At 42.6% G+C, this 23465-nt stretch overlaps 1 protein-coding gene across 5 annotated transcripts in view; it reads right to left on the bottom strand.

The window, feature by feature from the left end:
* The window catches only part of LOC110493889 (mRNA (2'-O-methyladenosine-N(6)-)-methyltransferase-like), a 54865-nt gene that overhangs the window by 10265 nt on the left and 21135 nt on the right, over positions 1-23465 (bottom strand). For 4 of the 5 annotated variants that reach the window (XM_036949874.1, XM_036949876.1, XM_036949875.1 and 1 more), the window contains 9 exons: positions 18914-19068; positions 18258-18405; positions 17738-17821; positions 17081-17186; positions 16720-16882; positions 12179-12342; positions 10029-10115; positions 9591-9775; positions 9158-9251 (listed from right to left, as the gene is read on the bottom strand). In XM_036949874.1, coding sequence (XP_036805769.1) covers positions 9158-9251; positions 9591-9775; positions 10029-10115; positions 12179-12342; positions 16720-16882; positions 17081-17186; positions 17738-17821; positions 18258-18405; positions 18914-19068 — 1186 coding nt within the window. The remainder of the gene's footprint in view (positions 1-9157; positions 9252-9590; positions 9776-10028; positions 10116-12178; positions 12343-16719; positions 16883-17080; positions 17187-17737; positions 17822-18257; positions 18406-18913; positions 19069-23465) is intronic. The other variant, XM_036949873.1, reaches the window with a different exon arrangement.

Below are 23465 nucleotides of genomic sequence, written 5' to 3'. Positions count from 1 at the left end.
TGTATACATTTTGTTAGCTATTTAGCAATGTTATGGCATGGGGATAAAAAAGCTGTTCAGGAGCCTGTTGTCAGACTTGATGCACAGGTACCGCTTGCTGTGTGGAAGCAGAGAGAACAGTCTATGGCTTGGGTGGTTGGAGTCTAACGATTTTCTGGGCTTTCCTTCCACACTGCCTGATATAAAGGTCCTGGATGGCAGGGAGCTCAGCCACAGTGATGCGATCGAGGGCAGTGCTATTGCCATACCAAGCAGTGATGCAGCTAGTCAAGATGGTACAGCTGTAGAACTTTGAGGGCCCATGGCAAACCTTTTCAACCTCCTGAGGGAGTTGACTGTGCGAGTGGGCCATTTTAAGTTCTTAGCGATTTGGACAGAGGAACTTAAAGCTTTCGACTTGCTCCACTGCAGTCCCGTCGATGTGGTAGAAGCGTGCTCGCCCCCCCCTTTCCTGTAGTCCACGATCAGCTCCTTGGTCTTATTGATGTTGAGGGAGAGGTTGTTGTTCCGGCTCCACACTGCCAGGTCACTGACCACCATCTGTTGGTTGTATTGTCGGCGCCATTCACAAAACCGGTGATTGTCAAGCAAATAACCGTCGGTCTCAGAGTAATTGACGATCAATTAAATACATTTAGCATCTCCTGGCTTCCACACAGCCTACAAGCCACTGATGCAGACCTTTGGAACATCTACATTTTAAAGTCTAATACATCCATATAATATAGCCTACACCTTCACAATAAATCCATTATTTATTTTAGACCGGTCTAAAGAAGCATGATATGAAGAAAATGTAGTCTATTTCAGAAGAACAGAATAGCATAATCGGAGTTGTCCTTATGTTAGGTCCTGAACTGGCAATGCCATATGGGTGTGGACTACACCAGTTCATTCAGCAGACACGATTTGGTTAGAATTCCGTGGCATTATTTTATAGTATGAAGAATACAATTGAACAAAGCTGAATAAAATAGAAAGGATATTCTGTGCACATACGGCTATTCTGTGTTGAGCGGTTAACAAATAAAAAGCTATTACTATATACTCAATTTAGAGTTATTAATGTAACTTTAGTTGTTCTTCAACTGTTGGACTATATGTTTGGATTTTTAATACATCGTAAGGCTGCATGATGCGACTGAATCTTTGAAAAAAGTTGCTTGAAAAGGTATGAGCTATGCTTTGTTTTTTACGCAGGCTGTACACACTACATCAGGCCGTAATGCACCCTAAAAAAAGTGACCAGTGGCCGTTGTGCCCTTCTCCCCGAGTGCTCCGAATCACCTCTCACTCACATGGCTCTCCACCATGGGATCGAGTCAGCCAACAAGATGAGTAGGCCTAATGAACAGCAAAGCACTTGCCTATGTCAATCTACTATCCCCCATAGTACAAAAGTCAACCTATTCTATTCTGTGCGAGAAATAAATATTCCAAACATAGTCTGGGACAGTTGTGGGATGCGATAGATCCAAAATGAATACAACCACTTGCATCAAAATACCTTTTTTACGCAATGTGGCTGACGCAACAGATCAGCACGTTTAGCTTAAAATGTTGATAAACTATTAGGCTATTTCTTCAAATTATAATTGCAGCATTGCGCACATGGCAGTAGGCTAAAAGCTCAAATGTTCCACTGACGGAAAACATCATTTTCAAAAGTTACTGCAAATGCAATCATGCATGTACAGTGGTTGCTCCACTAAAATATTTGTGATTATGCTGCGGGACTTAGACGTAATTTGTGGTTTAGTACGGTACCCTGCGTCACAGCTTCATTGCTCCAGACCAGCGCAAGGGGGAGTTAGAGCACTGACTATGCTTTTGTATCCTACTGTGTCTCTGACAACGAATGGGCGATATGCATTTAAATAGAAACTGATAATTGTGCATGACTTCAGTATTACTTACTAAAACGGTTGTTACACTAAGTTTAAAAAATATATATTTTGTTAGGATTATTCTGCTCTTACTGTAGTATTGTAGCCCACTCCCGACCGGTCACGTTGTACAATGCCTGAGTGGTGCAACGGTCCAAGACACAGCATCACAGTGCAAGCTGTGTTGCTACAGATAATGGTTCAATAACAGTGCCTGTCTCGACTTGGAGACCCATGAGATGCCTGTAGGTTTTGGATTCTCTCCCTCTAAAAACCTAAATAAATCATTCTAAATAACAAACTGGCTATATTTACAAATTAGTAACAATGTCTCACCCAATGTTCAATAATGGCCTTTTCCTCGCTCATTTAACATATTTTGAAAACAAAATAACGCGGAAAAAGAACTCCGTACCACCTATACTCCACACACATATGCATACAAAGCTCTCCCTCGCCCTGCATTTGTCAAATCTGACCATAATTCCATCCTCCTGATTCCTGCTTACAAGCAAAAATGAAAGCAGGAAGCACCAGTGACTAGATCGATAAAAAAAGTGGTCAGATGAAGCAGCTGCTAAGCCACAGGACTGTTTTGCTAGCACAGACTGGAATATGTTCCGAGATTCCTCCAATGACATTGAGGAGACACCACATCGGTCATTGGCTTCATCAATAAGTGCATCGATGATGTCGTCCCCACAGTGACCGTACGTACTTACCCCAACCAGAAGCCATGGATTACAGGCAACATCCGCACTGAGCTAAAGGCTAGAGCTGCCACTTTCAAGGAGCGGGACTCTAACCCAAGAGCTTATAAGAAATCCCGCTATGCCCTCCGATGAACCTATAAACAGGCAAAGCATCAATACAGGACTAACACTGAGACGTACTACACCGGCACTGATGCCCGTCGGATGTGGCAGGGCCTGCAAACCATTACAGACTACAGAGGGAAGCACAGCCGAGAGCTGCCCAGTGACACGAGCCTAACAGACGAGCTAAACTACTTCTATGCTCGCGTCGAGGCAAATAACACTGAAACAGGCATGACAGCACCAGCTGTTCCGGAAGACTGCGGAGAGCGTGATCACACAGCTGATGTGAGTAAGACCTTTAGACAGGTCAACATTCACAAGGCCACAGGGCCAGACGGATTACCAGGACATGTACTGTGAGCATGCGCTGACCAACTAGCAAGTGTCTTCACTGACATTTTCAACCTCTCCCTGTCCGAGTCTGTAATACCAACATGTTTAAAGCAGACCACCATAGTGCCTGTGCCCAAGAACACTAAGGTAACCTGTCTAAATGACTACCGACCCATAACACTCACGGCTGTAGCCTGAAGTGCTTTGAAAGGCTGGTCATGGCTCACATCAACACCATCATCCCAGAAACAAGCAGGTTGAGAGCTTCAAGTTACTTGGTGTCCACATCACCAACAAACTAAAATGGTGCAAGCACACCATGACAGTCATGAAGTGGGCACGACAAAACCTATTCCCCCTCAGGAGACAATATTTGGCATCGGTCCTCAGATCCTCAAAAGATTCTACTGCTCGGCCTCCGACCGCAAAAGCTCTACAGAGGGTAGTGCAAACGGCCCAGTACATCACTGGGGCCAAGCTTCCTGCCATCCAGGATCTCTATACCAGGAGGTATTGCTGGAGCAGTTTTGTCTTGAAGAATGGGCAAAAATCCCAGTGGCTAGATGTGCCAAGCTTATAGAGACATACTCCAAGAGACTTTACAGCTGTAATTGCTGTAAAAGGTGGCTCTACAAAGTATTGACTTTGGGGGGGATGAATAGTTATGCACGCTCAAGTTTATTGTCTTATTTCTTGTTTGTACCACAAAAATAAATGTTGTGTAAATCAAATCATACAAATCCCTACAATTTTTTTATTTTTTATTCCAGGTTGTAAGGTAACAAAATAGGAAAAATGACCGGGGGGGTGGGGGGGTGAATACTTTCGCAAGCCACTGTATGTGTGATATTTGTTTTGATTTAGATAGGACCATTATCATGCACCTGTAACAGGGAAACCTCAAAACAGGGGCAGCGGGAAAAAATACATGTCATCTATGCACTTAAATAGCAAATGGAGGGCGCTTTTCGTGTCATTAATTTTCATGCCAGCCAGTTTGGCTATACTCCTGTTGTAAATACACTGCTCAAAAAATAAAGGGAACACTTAAACAACACAATGTAACTCCAAGTCAATCACACTTCTGTGAAATCAAACTGTCCACTTAGGAAGCAATACTGATTGACAATAAATTTCACATGCTGTTGTGCAAGTGGAATAGACAACAGGTGGAAATTATAGGCAATTAGCAAGACATCCCCAATAAAGGAGTGGTTCTGCATGTGGTGACCACAAACCACTTCTCAGTTCCTATCCTTCCTGGCTGATGTTTTGGTCACTTTTGAATGCTGGCGGTGCTTTCAGTCTAGTGGTAGCATGAGACGGAGTCTACAACCCACACAAGTGGCTCAGGTAGTGCAGCTCATCCAGGATGGCACATCAATGCGAGCTGTGGCAAGAAGGTTTGCTGTGTCTGTCAGCGTAGTGTCCAGAGCATGGAGGCGCTACCAGGAGACAGGGCAGGACATCAGGAGACGTGGAGTAGGCCGTAGGAGGGCAACAACCCAGCAGCAGGACCGCTACCTCCGCCTTTGTGCAAGGAGGAGCACTGCCAGAGCCCTGCAAAATGACCTCCAGCAGGCCACAAATGTGCATGTGTCTGCTCAGAAACATACTCCATGAGGGTGGTATGAGGGCCCGAAGTCCACAGGTGGGGGTTGTGCTTACAGCCCAACACCGTGCAGGACGTTTGGCAGGGTCAGTCATGGTGTGGGGTGGCATTTCTTTGGGGGGCCGCACAGCTCCATGTGCTCGCCAGAGGTAGCCTGACTGCCATTAGGTACCGAGATGAGATCCTCAGACCCCTTGTGATATGCTGGTGCGGTTGCCCTGGGTTCCTCCTAATGCAAGACCATGCTAGACCTCATGTGGCTGTAGTGTGTCAGCAGTTCCTGCAAGAGGAAGGCATTGATGCTATGGACTGGCCCGCCCGTTCCCCAGACTTGAATCCAATTGAGCACATCTGGGACATCATGTCTCGCTCCATCCACCATTGCACCACAGACTGTCCAAGAGTTGGCGGATGCTTTAGTCCAGGTCTGGGAGGAGATCCTTCAGGAGACCATCCGCCACCTCATCCAGAGCATGCCTAGGCGTTGTAGGGAGGTCATACAGGCACGTGGAGGCCACACACACTACTGAGCCTAATTTTGACTTGTTTTAAGGACATTACATCAAAGTTGGATCAGCCTGTAATGGTGTTTTCCACTTTAATTTTGAGTGTCACTCCAAATCCAGACCTCCTTGATAAATTTGATTTCCATTGATCATTTTTGTGTGATTTTGTTGTCAGCACATTCAACTATGTAAAGAAAAAAGTATTTAATAAGAATATTTCATTCATTCAGATCTAGGATGTGTTATTTTAGTGTTCCCTTTATTTTTTTGAGCAGTGTATAAGCAATGTGCTTAATATTAGGAACATTGAGAAATAAATATAGTAGGCATAGCCTATAGAAAGCGGATGGGATTGTCCTCGTTAGTGGATACCATCACTGTTTTCTTGCGCAATTGCATTGCCTATAGAAATGCTGCGCAACATGAGCTCATCCTTCTCATGAAGTGTTTGATTAGATTTTCGATAACATTTGCATTTATGTCAGTGACTAGAGTGACAAAGTGCTGAGTACCATGCACGTTTGGCAGGCTACTAATGACCAGCAGCAGAATCAGACCTTAGAAATGTCTAGTTACCGTGACTAAACGGTCACGTGGAATTTGACTGCCTTCATGACCGCCGGTGTGGCGGTAATACAGTCACCACAACAGCCCTAGGGTGAACAGGGAGTACAGGAGAGGACTAAGCACACACCTCTCTGGGGACCCTGTGTCAAGGGTCAGCGAGGCAGAGGTGATGTTGTCTACCCTCACACCTGGGGTTGGCCCATCAGGAAGTCCAATTTGGAGGGGAAAAAGGTGTTGAACGCTGAGCTGTAGTAAATAAACAGCATTTTCACATATGTATTCCTCTTATCTAGGTGGGTGAGGGCTGTGTGGAATGCAATTGAGATTGCGTCGTCTTTGGATCGGTCGGGGCGGTATGCAAAATGGAGTAGGTCTAGGGGTCTGGGATGATGTGTGCTATAACCAGACTCTCAAAGCACTTCACGATTACAGATGCGAGTGCTACAGGGTGGTAGTTATTGTGGCATGAAGAATTAAGAGTTCTTGGGAACAGGAATTATGGTAATCTTAAAGTGTGGGGATCACAGACTGGAACAAGGAGGTTTAAAATACTGTGAATATACCTGCCAGCTGTTCCGCTCCAAGAACGAGCCCTGGAATACCATCAGTCCATTGTTTTTATTTTATTTTCTGCTCTTTTGCATACCAGTATTTCTACTTGCACATCATCATCTGCACATCTACAGTTGAAGTCGGAGGTTTACATACACTTAGGTTGGGAGTCATTAAAACTCATTTTTCAACCACTCCACAAATTTCTTGTTAACAAACTATAGTTTTGGCAAGTCTGTTAGGACATCTACTTTGTGCATGACAAGTAATTTTTCTAACAATTGTTTAAAGACAGATTATTTAACTTATAATTCACTGTATCACAATTCCAGTGGGTCAGAATGTTTACATATACTAAGTTGACTGTGCCTTTAAACAGCTTGGAAAATTCTACAAAATGATGTCATGGCTGATAGGCCAATTTACCTAACATCATTTGAGTCAATTAGAGGTGTACCTGTGGATGTATTTCAAGGCCTATCTTCAAACTCAGTGCTTCTTTGCTTGACATCATGGGAAAATCAAAAGAAATCAGTCAAGACCTCAGAAAAAAAACTGTAGACCTCCCCAAGTCTGGTTCATCCATGGGAGCAATTTCCAAACACCTGAAGGTACCACGTTCATCTGTACAAACAATAGTACGCAAGTATAAACAACATGGGACCACGCAGCCGTCATACCACTCAGGAAGGAGACGTGTTCTGTCTCCTAGAGATGAACAAACTTTGGTGAGAAAAGTGCAAATCAATCCCAGAACAACAAAGGACCTTGTGAAGATGCTGAAGGAAACAGGTACAAAAGTATCTATATCCACAGTAAAAACGAGTCCTATATCGACATAACCTGAAAGGCCGCTCAGCAAGGAAGAAGCCAATGCTCAAAACCGCCATAAAAAATGCCAGGCTACGGGTTGCAACTGCACATGGGGTCAACGATTGTACTTTTTCGAGAAATGTCCTCTGGTCTGATTAAACAAAAATAGAACTGTTTGGCCATAATGACCATCGTTATGTTTGGAGAAAAAAGGAGGAGGCTTGCAAGCCGAAGAACACCATCCCAACCGTGACGCATGGGGATGGCAGCATCATGTTGCGGGGATGTTTTGCTGCAGGAGGGAATGGTGTATTTAAAAAAATAGATGCCATCATGAGACAGGAAAATTATGTGGACATATTGTGGCCATCACAAAGCCCTGACCTCAATCCCATAGAAAATGTGTGGGCAGAACTGAAAAAGTGTGTGCGAGCAAGGATGCCTACAAATCTGACTCAGTTACACCAGCTCTGTCAAGAGGAATGGGCCAAAATTCACCCAACTTATTGTGGGAAGCTTGTGGAAGGCTACCCGAAACGTTTGACCTAAGTTAAATAATTTAAAGGCAATGCTACCAAATACTAATTGAGTGTATGTGTTAATTTGCTAAATTGTAATTGTTTCGCTATTATGTCCTATTTATTTCCTTACCTCCATTTGCACACACTGTATTTAGACTTTCTTTTTCTATTGTGTTATTGACGCTTGTTTATTTAATGTGTAACTCTGTGTTGTTGTCTGTTACACTGCTTTGCTTTATCGTGGCCAGGTCGCAGTTGTAAATGAGAACTTGTTTTCAACTAGCCTACCTGGTTAAATATAGGTGAAATAAAAAAATACAAATAAAAAGGCCCCTAGGCCTTGACCTGATTAAATACTTTACTTACATAGGCCTCCGCGAGTAAGATCACCGAATCTTCTGTGTTGTTGGCAGCCCTCACACCCGGCAGAATGTTATTGTCAAAGCGTGCATAAAATGCATCGAGTTCGTCTGGTAGTGAGTGATGCATCTTTGGGGAGATCACTGCTGTGTCTCCCTTTGTAATCCATAATGGACGGTAGCCCCTGCTACATGCAGTGTGTGTCGGAGCCTGTGTAAAATGACACCTGATTCCTATATTGTCCTTTTGCTCGTTTGATGACTCTGTGGAGGTCATAGCGGGACTTATTGTACTTGTTCCTGTCCTCAGCTGTAGCCTCAGGGTTGTTTGCGGTAGCCCTATTCTTTAGTTTAGCACCAACCTCGGTGTTAATTCAGGGCATTTGATTGGGGAAGCAGCGAACCATAGCTGTGAAAACATCAAAGATGCATTTCCTTATAAAGCCAGTGACGGAGGTGGTTAGCTTGTTGATGTTATCAGCGGAGTACCGGAACATATTCCAGTCTGTAGCATCAACTCTGATTCTGGAGACCATTTTCTCAGAGCGAGCCAATGGTAATTCCTATTAGAGCTTCTGCTTGTAAATGTATGGATTTAAGTTTTCCTGCTTGGCTATAGCCTAGTACAGTTTGTTAAGTGCCAGGTTGTTATTTTTCTAGTCCTGAGGTGGAATGTATACAACAGTCAAAATAACAGCAGAAATTTCCCTCAGGAGGCAAAAGGGTCAGCATTTGACCATCAGGTATTCCAAGACGAGTGAACAATGGGTTGAGACTTCTACCGCGGTCGAGTCAGCACACCAGTTGTTGTTTATGAAGAGGCTAACCTCTTCCCCCCTCGATTTCCCAACTCCACTGTCCTGTCGGCACAGTGAAAGGAGAACATTTGTCCGAGAACCATGTTTCAGAGAAGCTGAGAATATTGCAGTTTTGAGAGTCCCGTTGCTAGCAAAGCAGCGATCGGAGGTAATCCATCTTATTATCAAGTAGAATGGAGGGAAGAGGTGGTCGGTTCTCCCTTCACCTTTATTTCGCCAGGATCCCCCTTCTCTTGCCTCTAATGTCAGCATTTCCTCTTGGGTAGCCCAAAATAAATAATACAAATAAAAAATTGCCATGTTAGGTCGGAGATCCAGTACGGCGCCATCTTTTCAACTAGTGATGAGGAAGAAATGACTAAGGAGGAGCACCTCAAAGTGTGTCACCATGGCATCCATCAGCTCCTCACAGAAGGGAGGGTTGGCCTCGAAGGAGCCACTAGCCGGTGAGAAGTTCAGAAAGGGCCTTGGAGGCAAAGAGAATATTTTAGAACAGTCAAACTAGAAACCCATAGATTAACAAATTACTAAAAGTAAACGGCCCATGCCTCGGTGGTCTCTGTTAAGTTGAGATGAGGTAGACCAGTGTTTCTCAATCCTTTTTTGTGTCAGGAACTGGTATACTATAGTGTCAGGGTCCTTATATTGAAACAAGCATTGTAAATCTGACCGAATTAGACTCTCTGGGAATGTTCAACAACATGCCACGGACCGGTGCAGGACCATGGACTGGAGGTTGAGAAACACTAGCGTAGACCACATATAATGATGTATTGTTTGTGATGAGAAGTAAATCTAAACCTACCCCCTGGACCCAAAGAAGCCGTCGGTGTCAGGGAAAGCCGAGCAGAACTGCTTGAAGTAGGAGTTGAGCGGCGAGGCGAAACACTCAAAGCTCACCCCAAACTGTTTGTTGAGTACCTCGAAGACAGGCACAGGGAGGGCCCCCTGTAAGCCCATCCCCTCATTCACCCCAGCGCCAAACATCACCTGAACAAAAAACAGTGATATCATCAGCACAATAAACGATGACATCAGCACAAACAAACATCAGATGTAGCCAGACAGAAAAGATGCAGAGGAAAGAGCAACAAGAAGTTGAAGGGGATGGTGGACTATAAGAGCATTGCCTCCCAACAGATTCATAACAATGTTACTACTTTGGCAGTGATAAAAGAGGATAAGACAAAGAAAAATAGAAAGAGGCGTCGTAGAAAGAGGGGGAGGGGGGAGTCCGATTTACCTGGTATCTCTTGATAAGGCACCATATTCGTGACAGGAACTTTTCAAACCTGGGATCATCGATGCAGCTGTATCGGTATAAGAGCTCCTGGATAGACAGGTGAGTAATTAAGCAGAGATGCTAGTCAATTATATCCACCACACCTTCCAGGATTAGTTCCTGGCAGTTTCTCAGACAGTGCAAGTATCAAAGCACCTAAAAATGGTATGAGTGTGAGTGTATACTTAACGTCTCGGGACATTTTACTGATATCGATTATTACGATAAGTAGAATACATTAAAGAAATGTGAAGTTTGAAATGAAATAATACTGCTAATATGGGCAATTTCTAATGGGGAAATCTATAGCTACAACGTTCAAAGTAATAGTAGTAGTTTTAAGGGTAATGTAAAAAAGTAACTTGTCATGACGTTTCCCTGTTGGTGAGGTTTATGACCTCCATAAATACCTTTGCCTCTTTACGCTCTCTACTCTACAGATTGGACTCTTAGAGAGAGTCTGGTAACATCAAAAGGTTGGGGAACGGAACCATATTTCGGTAATTCAACCAGTTGAAAATATCCGTTGGTACTTAAAGAATTTGTCAGATCAGTTATCGTCTGAGACATTATTACTGATGATAGGATGACAAACTGTATCTTGGAAAGTCTACACATCCTAGTTATCAGATTCACATGGAATTGTTGTGCAATTTAAATGTTTAAATAAAAAACTATTTGTGAAAAGATTAAATATAATTTTAGCTTCTATATGAGAGAATTATTTTCATAAGTGAACTATGCTCACTCAGTGGCCCCACCCAAGTGAAACGACATTGGTTGTGAACTATGAAACACGCCCTTCTCTCCACCACCACAAAAGCCCATTGACGAAAGTCAACCTTGTGTTCCCGATGACGTGAGGACTGCTGTCCATACGTTTAAAAGGGCTAATATCAACTACAGAACTAAGCCAACCTCAGCGTGAGCTCTGGTTGCGAATGGTTGACTGACTACAACCTAACGAAATTAACATTGTGTTCCCGGTGACGTGAGGACTGATGTCCATACATTTAGATTGGAGAATTTCAACTTGGAGGTGACAATCGACATGCTGGAAGGATGAATTTTGACGATACCAGCCAGAATATAGCATAAGCTTATAGAATGGCAACTTGGTATGGACTTTGAACTCTTATTCACTAAGGAAGTGATACATCCTAGACATTTACAGCTGCTGCTAACTCGACTTGGGCTAGGAAAAGAAGGACAATCTCTTCAGAAAGACAGGGTACCACAACGTTATTACAACGTACCCGTTCTACGACGAGAAATATTCTTCAAAGGACCAGGGAGATCTAAGGCTGGGCAACCCAGCCTTCCATCTACAACCAATCTATCGAAGCACAGCTCAGAGTAAATATTTCTTGCATTTTCCTTTTCCAAATGGCCGGTTATTTAGAATGCATAAGATTCTGTATTTACGATAGCATAAGGTCCGATAGAGACCCAATCCTTTTGTTCCTCAGTCTTCCTGCGCTTTCATTCAAATCCAACCCCCTTTCTTTGTGTAACCGGTTCCGTCCGCTAGGGGCGTTTTCCTCTATGACAAGATCAATGTAATCAATCAATTCATCCTGTGTACATGTAATTCTGTGTGATTATTTAGGTATTTAGTAAATAAATAATTAAACCAAATGTTATATTGCTGATTCAACTTGTCAACGGCGTTCAGACGAGACTGAAAAAGGTGACGATTAATAATTGATCTAAAATATTCTTTAAGAGTTTATTTAAGACGTCTTTAAGAGTTTATTCGGAAGACAATATAAACATTCTTCCGTGGTGCCCCGACTTTCCAGTTAATTACATTTATATGACTAGTTTATTCAGGTAATATTAATAAGATAAATTATTTTATAAACTAGCATGTCATATCACTTAAATCGGCATGGCAAAGACACGACAAACTGATGCACATTAATGTCATACATTTATCCTTAAACTTTTTTGACCATATTGCTCAGCTCTACCCACTACACAGAACCGATTTCATGTAATATAGTTATTACATTCAGGGGCACAATCAATGACACCCCATTGCACCAACATATATTGGTATTTATAATACTATACTACACATAATATCACTGCTACAACATATTCCTCACCAGCTTGGCGAAGTAGCCGCGGTTGACCTTGACCATCTCTCCCTTGTAGCGTAGGCAGGAGATGTCATTCTCAAAGTGCAGCTCAACGCGGGGCTGGTTCGGTGAGGGCAGAGCCAGCCGGACGGGGTAGCAGTATACCAGCCTGTCCTGCACCTCGGCTGCCTCTGAGAAGGGAGGGGGAAAACAAGGGGTACCGTAAAACAAAAGTAAGAAAAAACAACAACATATGGCTTTAATTGGGGTAAAATCAAAAATAATTTTGGATATTCAAGTAACGAAATTTGTTGAGCACAGATATAGAATGACAAGAACAGACATTCCCATTCAGAGTCAATATATATTTCTATGTTTGAGCACCAAAAATAAAGACTAGGTAGCATTGCCTTTAAATTGTTTAACTTGGGTCGAACGTTTCAGATAGCCTTCCACAAGCTTCCCACAATAAATTGGGTGAATTTTGGCCCATTCCCCATGACAGAGCTGGTGTAACTGAGTCAGGTTCGTGGGCTTCCTTGCTCTCACACGCTTTTTCAGTTCTGCCCACAAATCTTCTATATGATTGAGGTCAGGGCTTTGTGAAGACCACTCCCATACCTTGACTTTGTTGTCCTTAAGCCATTTTGCCACAACTTTGAAAGTATGCTTGGGGTCATTGTCCATTTGGAAGACCCATTTGCGACCAAGCCTTAACTTCCTGACTGATGTTTTGAGATGTTGCTTCAATATGTCCATATAATGTTTCTTCCTCATGTCATCTATTTTGTGAAGTGCACCAGTCCCTCCTGCAGCAAAGCACCCCCATGCTGCCACCCCCATGCTTCACAGTTTGGATGGTGTTCTTCAGCTTGCAAGCATCCCCGTTTTTCCTCCAAACATAATGATGGTCATTATAGCCAAACAGTGATATTTTTGTTTAATCCGTCCAGAGAACATTTCTTCAAAAAGTACAATCTTTTTCCCCATGTGCATTTGCAAACCGTAGTCTGGCTTTTATATGGCGGTTTTGGAGCAGTGACTTCTTCCTTGCTGGGCGGCCATTCAGGTTATGTCGATATAGGACTCATTTTACTCTGGATATAGATACTTTTGTTTCCTCCAGCATCTTCACAAGGTCCTTTGCTGTTGTTCTGGGATTCATTTGCACTTTTCGCACCAAAGTACGTTCATCTCTAGGAGACAGAACGCATCTCCTTCCTGAGCGGTATGAAAGCTGTGTGGTCCCATGGTGTTTATACAGTGCCTTGCGAAAGTATTCGGCCCCCTGAACTTTGCGACCTTTTGCCACATTTCAGGCTTCAAACATAAAGATATAAAACTGTATTTTTTTGTGAAGAATCAACAACAAGTGGGACACAATCATGAAGTGGAACGACATTTATTGGATATTTCAAACTTTTTTAACAAATCAAAAACTGAAAAATTGGGCGTGCAAAATTATTCAGCCCCCTTAAGTTAATACTTTGTAGCGCCACCTTTTGCTGCGATTACAGCTGTAAGTCGCTTGGGGTATGTCTCTATCAGTTTTGCACATCGAGAGACTGACATTTTTTCCCATTCCTCCTTGCAAAACAGCTCAAGCTCAGTGAGGTTGGATGGAGAGCATTTGTGAACAGCAGTTTTCAGTTCTTTCCCCAGATTCTCGATTGGATTCAGGTCTGGACTTTGACTTGGCCATTCTAACACCTGGATATGTTTATTTTTGAACCATTCCATTGTAGATTTTGCTTTATGTTTTGGATCATTGTCTTGTTGGAAGACAAATCTCCGTCCCAGTCTCAGGTCTTTTGCAGACTCCATCAGTTTTTCTTCCAGAATGGTCCTGTATTTGGCTCCATCCATCTTCCTATCAATTTTAACCATCTTCCCTGTCCCTGCTGAAGAAAAGCAGGCCCAAACCATGATGCTGCCACCACCATGTTTGACAGTGGGGATGGTGTGTTCAGGGTGATGAGCTGTGTTGCTTTTACGCCAAACATAACATTTTGCATTGTTGCCAAAAAGTTCAATTTTGGTTTCATCTGACCAGAGCACCTTCTTCCACATGTTTGGTGTGTCTCCCAGGTGGCTTGTGGCAAACTTTAAACAACACTTTTTATGGATATCTTTAAGAAATGGCTTTCTTCTTGCCACTCTTCCATAAAGGCCAGATTTGTGCAATATACGACTGATTGTTGTCCTATGGACAGAGTCTCCCACCTCAGCTGTAGATCTCTGCAGTTCATCCAGAGTGATCATGGGCCTCTTGGCTGCATCTCTGATCAGTCTTCTCCTTGTATGAGCTGAAAGTTTAGAGGGACGGCCAGGTCTTGGTAGATTTGCAGTGGTCTGATACTCCTTCCATTTCAATATTATCGCTTGCACAGTGCTCCTTGGGATGTTTAAAGCTTGGGAAATCTTTTTGTATCCAAATCCAGCTTTAAACTTCTTCACAACAGTATCTCGGACCTGCCTGGTGTGTTCCTTGTTCTTCATGATGCTCTCTGCGCTTTTAACGGACCTCTGAGACTATCACAGTGCAGGTGCATTTATACGGAGACTTGATTACACACAGGTGGATTGTATTTATCATCATTAGTCATTTAGGTCAACATTGGATCATTCAGAGATCCTCACTGAACTTCTGGAGAGAGTTTGCTGCACTGAAAGTAAAGGGGCTGAATAATTTTGCACGCCCAATTTTTCAGGTTTTGTTTGTTAAAAAACTTTGAAATATCCAATAAATGTCGTTCCACTTCATGATTGTGTCCCACTTGTTGTTGATTCTTCACAAAAAAATACAGTTGTATATCTTTATGTTTGAAGCCTGAAATGTGGCAAAAGGTCGCAAAGTTCAAGGGGGCCGAATACTTTCGCAAGGCACTGTACTTGCGTACTATTGTTTGTACAGATGAACGTGGTACCTTCAGGCGTTTGGAAATTGCTCCTAAGGATGAACCAGACTTGTGGAGGTCCACAATTTTTTTCTGAGGTCTTGGCTGATTTCTTTTGATTTTCCAATGATGTCAAGCAAAGAGGCACTGAGTTTGAAGTTAGGCCTACATCCACAGGTACACCTTCAATTGACTGAAATTAGGTAAATTAGCCTATCAGAAGCTTCTAAAGCCATTACATCATTTTCTGGAATTTTCCAAGCCGTTTAAAAGCACAGTCAACTTGTATTTAAGTGTATTTAAACTTCTGACCCACTGGAATTTTGATCCAGTGAATTATAAGTGAAATAATCTGTCTAAACAATTGCTGGAAAAATTACTTGTGTCATGCACAAATTAGATGTCCTAACCGACTTGCCAAAACTATAGTTTGTTAACAAGAAATTTGTGGAGTGGTTGAAAAACAAGTTAATGACTCCAACCTAAGTGTATGTAAACGTCCAACTTCAACTGTATCTAGATACAGTGCCGTCGTCAAGTATTAAGACCCCTTGACCTTCAATTTTATTTTATTCAGCAATCGACACACAATACCCCATAATGACGAAGCAAAAACAGGTTGACATTTTTGCAAATGCATTAAAAATAAAAAACTGAAAAACCTTATTTACACAAGTATTCAGACCCTTTGCTATGAGACTCGAAATTGAACTCAGGTGCATCTTGGTTTCCATTGATCATCCTTGAGATGTTTCTACAACTTGGAGTCCACCTGTGGACATGATTTGGAAAGGCACACACCTGTCTATATAAGGTCCCATCGTTGTAACTTTCTGAAGGCACTGTAAATGGGCTCAGACACGGTATGTTTTAGTTTGAAATGCACTAACATTTGTTGCATTAACACATACATTTTCTATTCGAAATTTAAATCTGCTGGTGATGGAGCTCATGAGCTGGGACTCTGAGCTGGATCTGTCTGAGCTGACTTCTGTGTGGGTGTGTTGTGTCGTGACATTGAGTTTGACTGTTATTTTATCAAATAATTACAAACCATGTCCTATTATTACACGATTAAATTAAACATATAACAATTAATTAAGTGGTAATCAGGGGCACCACGGGAAAAGTTGTTAGTATTGAACCCTTTTTCCAATTTTCGCCTAAAATGAAATACCCAAATCTAACTGCCTGTAGCTCTGGACCTGAAGCAAGGATATGCATATTCTTGACACCATTTGAAAGGAAAGGAAAGTTTGTGGAAATGTCTAGTCTACTGATATTGCCTGGGGTTGTTAAGCATGCAAAATTAATGACTGTCAATGCAGTTCGATACTGAAGGAGAGGAGGTATCAGTTTTCAGAAAAGATTAAATGTATTTTCGGGAAGGTAAAAAAAATGGGAAATGAACAAAACAATGTAGTGAACAGGCGATTCGTAATGTTTGAATCTTTTTTCTGACAGGCGAATACTACATTTGGATCGGTTTGGGGTCCGTGGACCAATGCACTTGTATAAGTGAATCGTTACAAAGCTATAGATTATACTTTCATATTCACCCCCTGCATTTTTTGTAATATCGTGTCACAGAGACCGTGGGTGGGGCTAAATGGATGGCGTCTAGCCTAGTGTGCAGAGTCTAAGGCGATTTGGCTAGCTAGCACGTCTCACCCATGAAGTTGCAGTCCTTCAGCAGGGTCTGGTGGGCCTGGCGAATACGTCGCACGTACTCTACTGAGATGTGGTAGATCTTTGTACAAATTCCCTCCACGGAGTCTTTGGCTACTGCCGTTACATGGGGACCACACTGTTTCCGCAAGTGCTCCAGACGATCCTGAGGGAAAAACTAGGTTTAGGATCTGCTTTTCAACAGATACATGTCAGTGTACTTTCCATTGAGGTGAATTTATACAGCAATGGATATTTTTTTTTGCCACAAACATACAGTTCGCCACACTTCTAAACCACACAATCTACTACTCAACTACACACACACACACAAACTCTACTCCTTGACCACACACATACACACATATACCATGTAGTCTTCTTTGCTGGCTGAGTGGTCTCTCCGTAGCCAGTTTATGGTGTCCTCCGCATTCCATTTCACAACCTTCCGGCTGTCTGGTGTGGCGTTTCTAACAGGACATAAAACACACCGTTCATTCTCCAAGCAAGACAAAGCATTTCAAACAAAAGAGACACTCAACTAGCCCAATCAATCTTCCATTTAAATGCTTTTTTTCCCTCTTCAGTTTTTCTCCAATCTATCCAAGCCGCCACTCAGTCAAGACAGTTGGGGAAAGAGAAAGGACGGTTTTGGTTTAGCATTCAAGTGCAAACCCAGAAGCTGCGGGTTTCTGCTTCAGGTCTATAAAAGCTTTCTATGTAGGATGCCGAAATACTGAGACATTGTGTTGCTTTTCATGTTATGAGCTGAATCTAGCAGTCAAAGCGGTGGTTTAAAAAAAATGCTGAGCCATCACTTGAGTTATATAACTTATCGGCTATATAGAGTACATTCTAAATTGTCATGGTGCTTTATGTAGCGGTGTGCCAGAACATATTAGTGGCTCGAATTCTTTAAGACAGCTTCTATAATGTCATACTTGGGAGCGACATCAAAGAATATCAGGCCATATAAAAAGGGAATTTGTAAAATTAATTCTAGTGTGCCAGAAACACCTACCTCGAGTCAATCATTTTCTTGGCAGCTTCAGCGTATTTGAATAAGAGCTTTCGGGCCTCCTCTTTGTACTTGATGCGGGACAACCTGGCATAAGAAATGACAAAATAGTGGTAAGTGTTGAGAGGAGACACTGTTGTCTAAATTAACCATACATTGAATGAATTGCCAAGACGACATTTCAATGTATTGACATTTCACATGCAACAAAATTGCACCAGACTGACGCACTCATTTTTCACTAGCTCCTTGTGCAACATCAGACAACTTAATTTACTGTATTGAATCAAGCCATACAGACGTTAATTAAAGAATATAGTATAATTGGTATGTACAGGTCTTCGTTCAAATATTATATTTGACATCTTTCAAATACTTTGAGTGTTTGATTGAGCCAGCATGGTGTGTCCGATGGGCGGGGTTTGCAGTTGTGGGTCTATTCCATTGGTTCCTTTGTGCCAGGAAAGATCAATCAAGCACAGATTTGAAGCCAGGACGGGTACAGATTCCCTTTCCCACTGACCTGATGGGGATGTCGTTCATGACCTCTCTGAACATGGACCGGGAGATGATGGGGTCACAATCGCTGGGCAGTAGGTGGTCAGGCCCTTTGTCCAGCACCTTGCGCTCCAGCAGCCAGCGGTTGAAAGACTCCCGTGGGGGCTCGATACCTATTAGAGGGGGGGAAAGGCCATTTATCATCAAGGTTGACGTCAGCCGAGTATAGGAACACCGGAGTTGTGTTCACCAGGGCATAAATTAGGGAAAACATTTGAATCCATTTCACAACGTAAAATGAAATGAGCGTTGCTTATTAGAAAAGTTCAGCAAGGCCCCCCATTTCAGTCCATTGTCTTCTGTTTGGTGCCTAATTATTATTATTATGACCCTGGGCTGGAGTAAAATGTTGCTCACCCTATGGCACTCCAGGACCAGGGGTGGTGAATGACAACAATGGCTTAACAAAATGCTGAGCGTTGTATAATTTTTTTTTTTTTTTTAAAGTGACACCTCAGAACTGTTTTCAGACAGACAACTCAAGCTCATCTAGAAAGCAAACATCTGACAGCATAATGGGGTGGCACCTTGAAAAGTAAGTCATTAAAATGGTAAGAAAAGCAATAATTTTAATTTAAAGCTAAGTTTGACTTGACAACGCCAGTTGTGTGGGTAATTCACCTTCTCGTTGGTAGCAGAGCTCTTGGTAGTGCTGCCGTAGCTTGGTGGTGAGCTGGGCGCGTTGGAGCTCAATCTCCGGGTGGGGAGGTAGATGGTTGGCGGGGGCTCGCTCTCTGATCACTGCGTTAGTCTGAATGTCCAGGTCCCAGTATATTCTAAAATAGCAACAATGACAGACATACTCAGTATTCATATCCCAAAATAAATAAATTAACTCACAACAAATTTCAATAGAAAGTTGACAAAAATAGATATGATCTTGCTTACTACCATGGAAAGATAAATACCTGTCTATTTGTAGAAAAATCACCCTGATTAATTATTTAGTCATATGCCAGTTTACACATTTTATGGCCCTGCCTTCGCCAAATGATTTGTTTATAAAATGATATGAACAAAAATACATTTTCCTTTATTAAGAACGGCAAGCCAAACAAAATTAAACGTGCTAATTTATATAATGAATATGAGTTTGGGGGTCAGAAATGATTAAATATTCAAGCATTAAACCTCTCACTAAAAGCATCAGTTATACAAAAGATATACTTAAACTCAAACTAGTTCTCCAGTAGATTAGTAAGAATGGCTAACCCATTGTTCAAAAATGTCCTTATTCAAACCATTTTCAAAAAAAATTATAATGAAAATGCAAAAAACAAGCCATAACAAAGCTGGTTGCAATTCCAGTTTCATCCCTGAGAAAAGACAGAACAAATATTAAGGTTAAACTCAAACATACAAATTGATAAAAACATATATATATCTTTCTGGATTGTTTTTTTTAAATTAATTTTTGGTTAAATTATATTATGAATAGGAAAGGCGGAGTTGTCATGTGTAGTTAACAAAAATATATGGAAATGTTTGCTCTATCCGAAATTACAACTAACTGACTGCAGCCTTTTTATTTGATTATTTTTTTAAAATTTCACCTTTATTTAACCAGGTAGGTTAGTTGAGAACAAGTTCTTATTTGCAACTGCGACCTGGCCAAGACAAAGCAAAGCAGTGTGACACAGACAACAACACAGTTACACATGGAGTAAACAATAAATAAGCCAATAACACAATAAACAAGTCAATGACACAGTAGAAAAAAGAAAGTCTATATACAGTGTGTGAAAAGGCATGAGGTAGGCAATAAATAGGCCATAGGAGCGAATAATTACAATTTAGCAGATCAACACTGGAGTAATAAATGAGCAGATGATGATGTGCAAGTAGAGATACCGGTGTGCAAAAGAGCAGAAAAGTAAATCAAATAAAAACAGCATGGGGATGAGGTAGGTAGATTGGGTGGGCTATTTCAGATGGACTATGTACAGCTGCAGTGATTGGTTAGCTGCTCAGATAGTTGATGTTTAAAGTTGGTGAGGGAAATAAAAGTCTCCAACTTCAGCAATTTTAACAATTCGTTCCAGTCACTGGCAGCAGAGAACTGGAAGGAAAGGCGGCCAAATAAGGTGTTGGCTTTGGGGGTGATCAGTGAGATATACCTGCTGGAACGTGTGCTACGGGTGGGTGTTGTTATCGTGACCAGTGAACTGAGATAAGGCAGAGCTTTACCTAGCATAGACTTCTAGATGACCTGGAGCCAGTGGGTCTGGCGACGAATATGTAGCGAGGGCCAGCCGACAAGTGCATACAGGTCGCAGTGGTGGGTGGTATACGGTGATTTGGTAAAACGGATGGCACTGTGATAGACTGCATCCAGTTTGCTGAGTAGAGTGTTGGAAGCTATTTTGTAGATGACATCGCCGAAGTCGAGGATCGGTATGATAGTCCGTTTTACTAGGGTAAGTTTGGCAGTGTGAGTAAAGGAGGCTTTGTTGCGAAATAGAAAGCTGATTCTAGATTTGATTTTGGATTGGAAATGTTTAATATGAGTCAGGAAGGAGAGTTTACAGTCTAGCCAGACACCTAGTTATTTATAGTTGTCCACATATTCTAGGTCGGAACCGTCCAGGGTGGTGATGTTAGTCGGGCGGGCGGGTTGCGGGCAGCGAACGGTTGAAAAGCATGCATTTGGTTTTACTAGCGTTTAAGAGCAGTTGGGGGCCATGGAAGGAGTGTTGTATGGGATTGAAGCTCGTTTGGAGGTTAGTTAGCACAGTGTCCAAGAAAGGGCCAGAAGTATACAGAATGGTGTCGTCTACGTAGAGGTGGATCAGGGAATCGCCCGCAGCAAGAGCGAAATCATTGATATATACAGAGAAAAGAGTCGGCCCGAGAATTGAACCCTGTGGTACCCCCATAGAGACTGCCAGAGGTCCGGACAACATGCCCTCCAATTTGACACACTGAAAACTGTCTGCAAAGTAGTTGGTGAACCATGCGAGCCAGTCGTTAGAAAAACCAAGGCTATTGAGTCTGCCGATAAGAATACTGTGATTGACAGAGTCGAAGGCCTTGGCCAGGTCGATGAAGACGGCTGCACAGTACTGTCTTTTATCGATGGCGGTTATGATATTGTTTTGTACCTTGAGCGTGGCTGAGGTGCACCCGTGACCGGCTCGGAAGCCGGATTGCACAGCGGAGAAGGTACGGTGGGATTCTAAAAGGTCAGTGATCTGTTTATTAACTTGGCTTTTGAAGACGTTAGATAGGCAGAGCAGGATGGATATAGGTCTATAAAAGTTTGGGTCTAGCGTGTCACCCCCTTTGAAGAGGGGGATGACCGCGGCAGCTTTCCAATCTTTAGGGATCTTGGACGATACGAAAGAGAGGTTAAACAGGCTGGTAATAGGGGTTGCAACAATGGTGGTGGATAGTTTAAGAAAGAGAGGGTCCAGATTGCCTAGCCCAGATTGTCTGCAAAACCTGTACGGGTCCAGGTTTTGCAGCTCTTTCAGAACATCTGCTGTCTGGATATGGGTGAAGGAGAAGCTGGGGAGGCTTGGGCGAGTAGCTGCAGGGGGGGGGGGGGGGGGGGGTGGAACTGTTGGCCGGGGTTGGAGTAGCCAGGAGGAAGGCATGGCCAGCCGTTGAGAAATGCTTATTGAAATTTTCAATTATCGTGGTTTTATCAGTGGTGACCATGTTACCTAGCCTCAGTGCAGTGGGCAGCTGGGAGGAGGTGCTCTTGTTCTCCATGGACTTTTTGGAGTTAGAGCTACAGGATGCGAATTTCTGCTTGAAAAAGCTAGCCTATGCTTTCCTGACTGACTGTGTGTATTGGTTCCTGACTTCCCTGAACAGTTGCATATCGTGGGGACTATTCAATGCTATTGCAGTCCACCACAGGATGTTCTTGTGCTGGTCAAGGGTAGTCAGGTCTGGAGTGAACCAAGGACTATATCTGTTCTTAGTTCTGCATTTTTGAACGGGGCATGCTTATCTAAGATGGTGAGGAAATTACTTTTAAAGAATGACCAGGCATCCTCGACTGACGGGATGAGGTCAATATACTTCCAGGATACCAGGGCCAGGTCGATTAGAAAGGCCTGCTCGCAGAAGTGTTTTAGGGAGCGTTTGACAGTGATGAGGGATTGGTCGTTTGAGCACGGACCCATAGAAGATACAGGCAATGAGGCAATGAGGCAGTGATCGCTGAGATCCTGATTGAAAACAGCGGAGGTGTATTTGAAGGGCAAGTTGGTCAGGATAATGTCTATCAGGGTGCCCATGTTTACGGATTTAGCCTTACCTAACATATACATACAGTTGAAGTCTGAAGTTTACATACACCTTAGTCAAATACATTTTAACTCGGTGTTTCACAATTCCTGACATTTCATCTAGTAAAAATACCTTGTCTTAGGTCAGTTAGGATCACCACTTTATTTTAAGAATGTGAAATGTCAGAATAATAGCAGAGAGAATTCTTTATTTCAGCTTTTATTTCTTTCATCACATTCCCAGTGGGTCAGAACCTGACATACACTCAATTAGTATTTGGTAACATTGCCTTTGAATTGTTTAACTTGGGTCAAACGTTGTGGGTAGCCTTCCACAAGCTTCCCACAATAAGTTGTGACAGAACTGGCGTAACTGAGTCAGGTTTGTAGGCCTCCTTGCTCGCACACACTTTTTCAGTTCTGCCCACAAATTTTCTATGGGATTTGAGGTCAGGGCTTTGTGATGGCCAATCCAATACCTTGACTTTGTTGGCCTTAAGCCATTTTGACACAACGTTGGAAGTATGTTTGGGGTCATTGTCCATTTGGAAGACCCATTTGCGACCAAGCTTTAACTTCCTGACTGATGTCTTGAAATGTTGCTTCAATATATCCACAATTTATCTTTCTCATGATGCCATCTATTTTGTGAAGTGCACCAGTCCCTCCTGTGCAGTTGCAAACCATAGTCTGGCTTTTTTATGGCGGTTTTGGAGCAGTGTCTTCTTCCTTGCTGAGCAGCCTTTCAGGTTATGTTGATATAGGATTCATTTTACTGTGGATACAGATACTTTTGTACCCGTTTCCTCCAGCATCTTCACAAAGTCCTTTGCTGTTGTTCTGGGATTGATTTGCACTTTTCACACCAAAGTACGTTCATCTCTAGGAGACAGAACATGTCTTCTTCCTGAGCGGTATGACCGCTGCATGGTCCC

Source organism: Oncorhynchus mykiss, chromosome 17, assembly GCF_013265735.2.
Source record: "Oncorhynchus mykiss isolate Arlee chromosome 17, USDA_OmykA_1.1, whole genome shotgun sequence".
NCBI lineage: Eukaryota > Metazoa > Chordata > Actinopteri > Salmoniformes > Salmonidae > Oncorhynchus > Oncorhynchus mykiss.
Note: the sequence above shows the minus strand (reverse complement) of the source record. Positions and strands in the feature narration are given on the sequence as shown.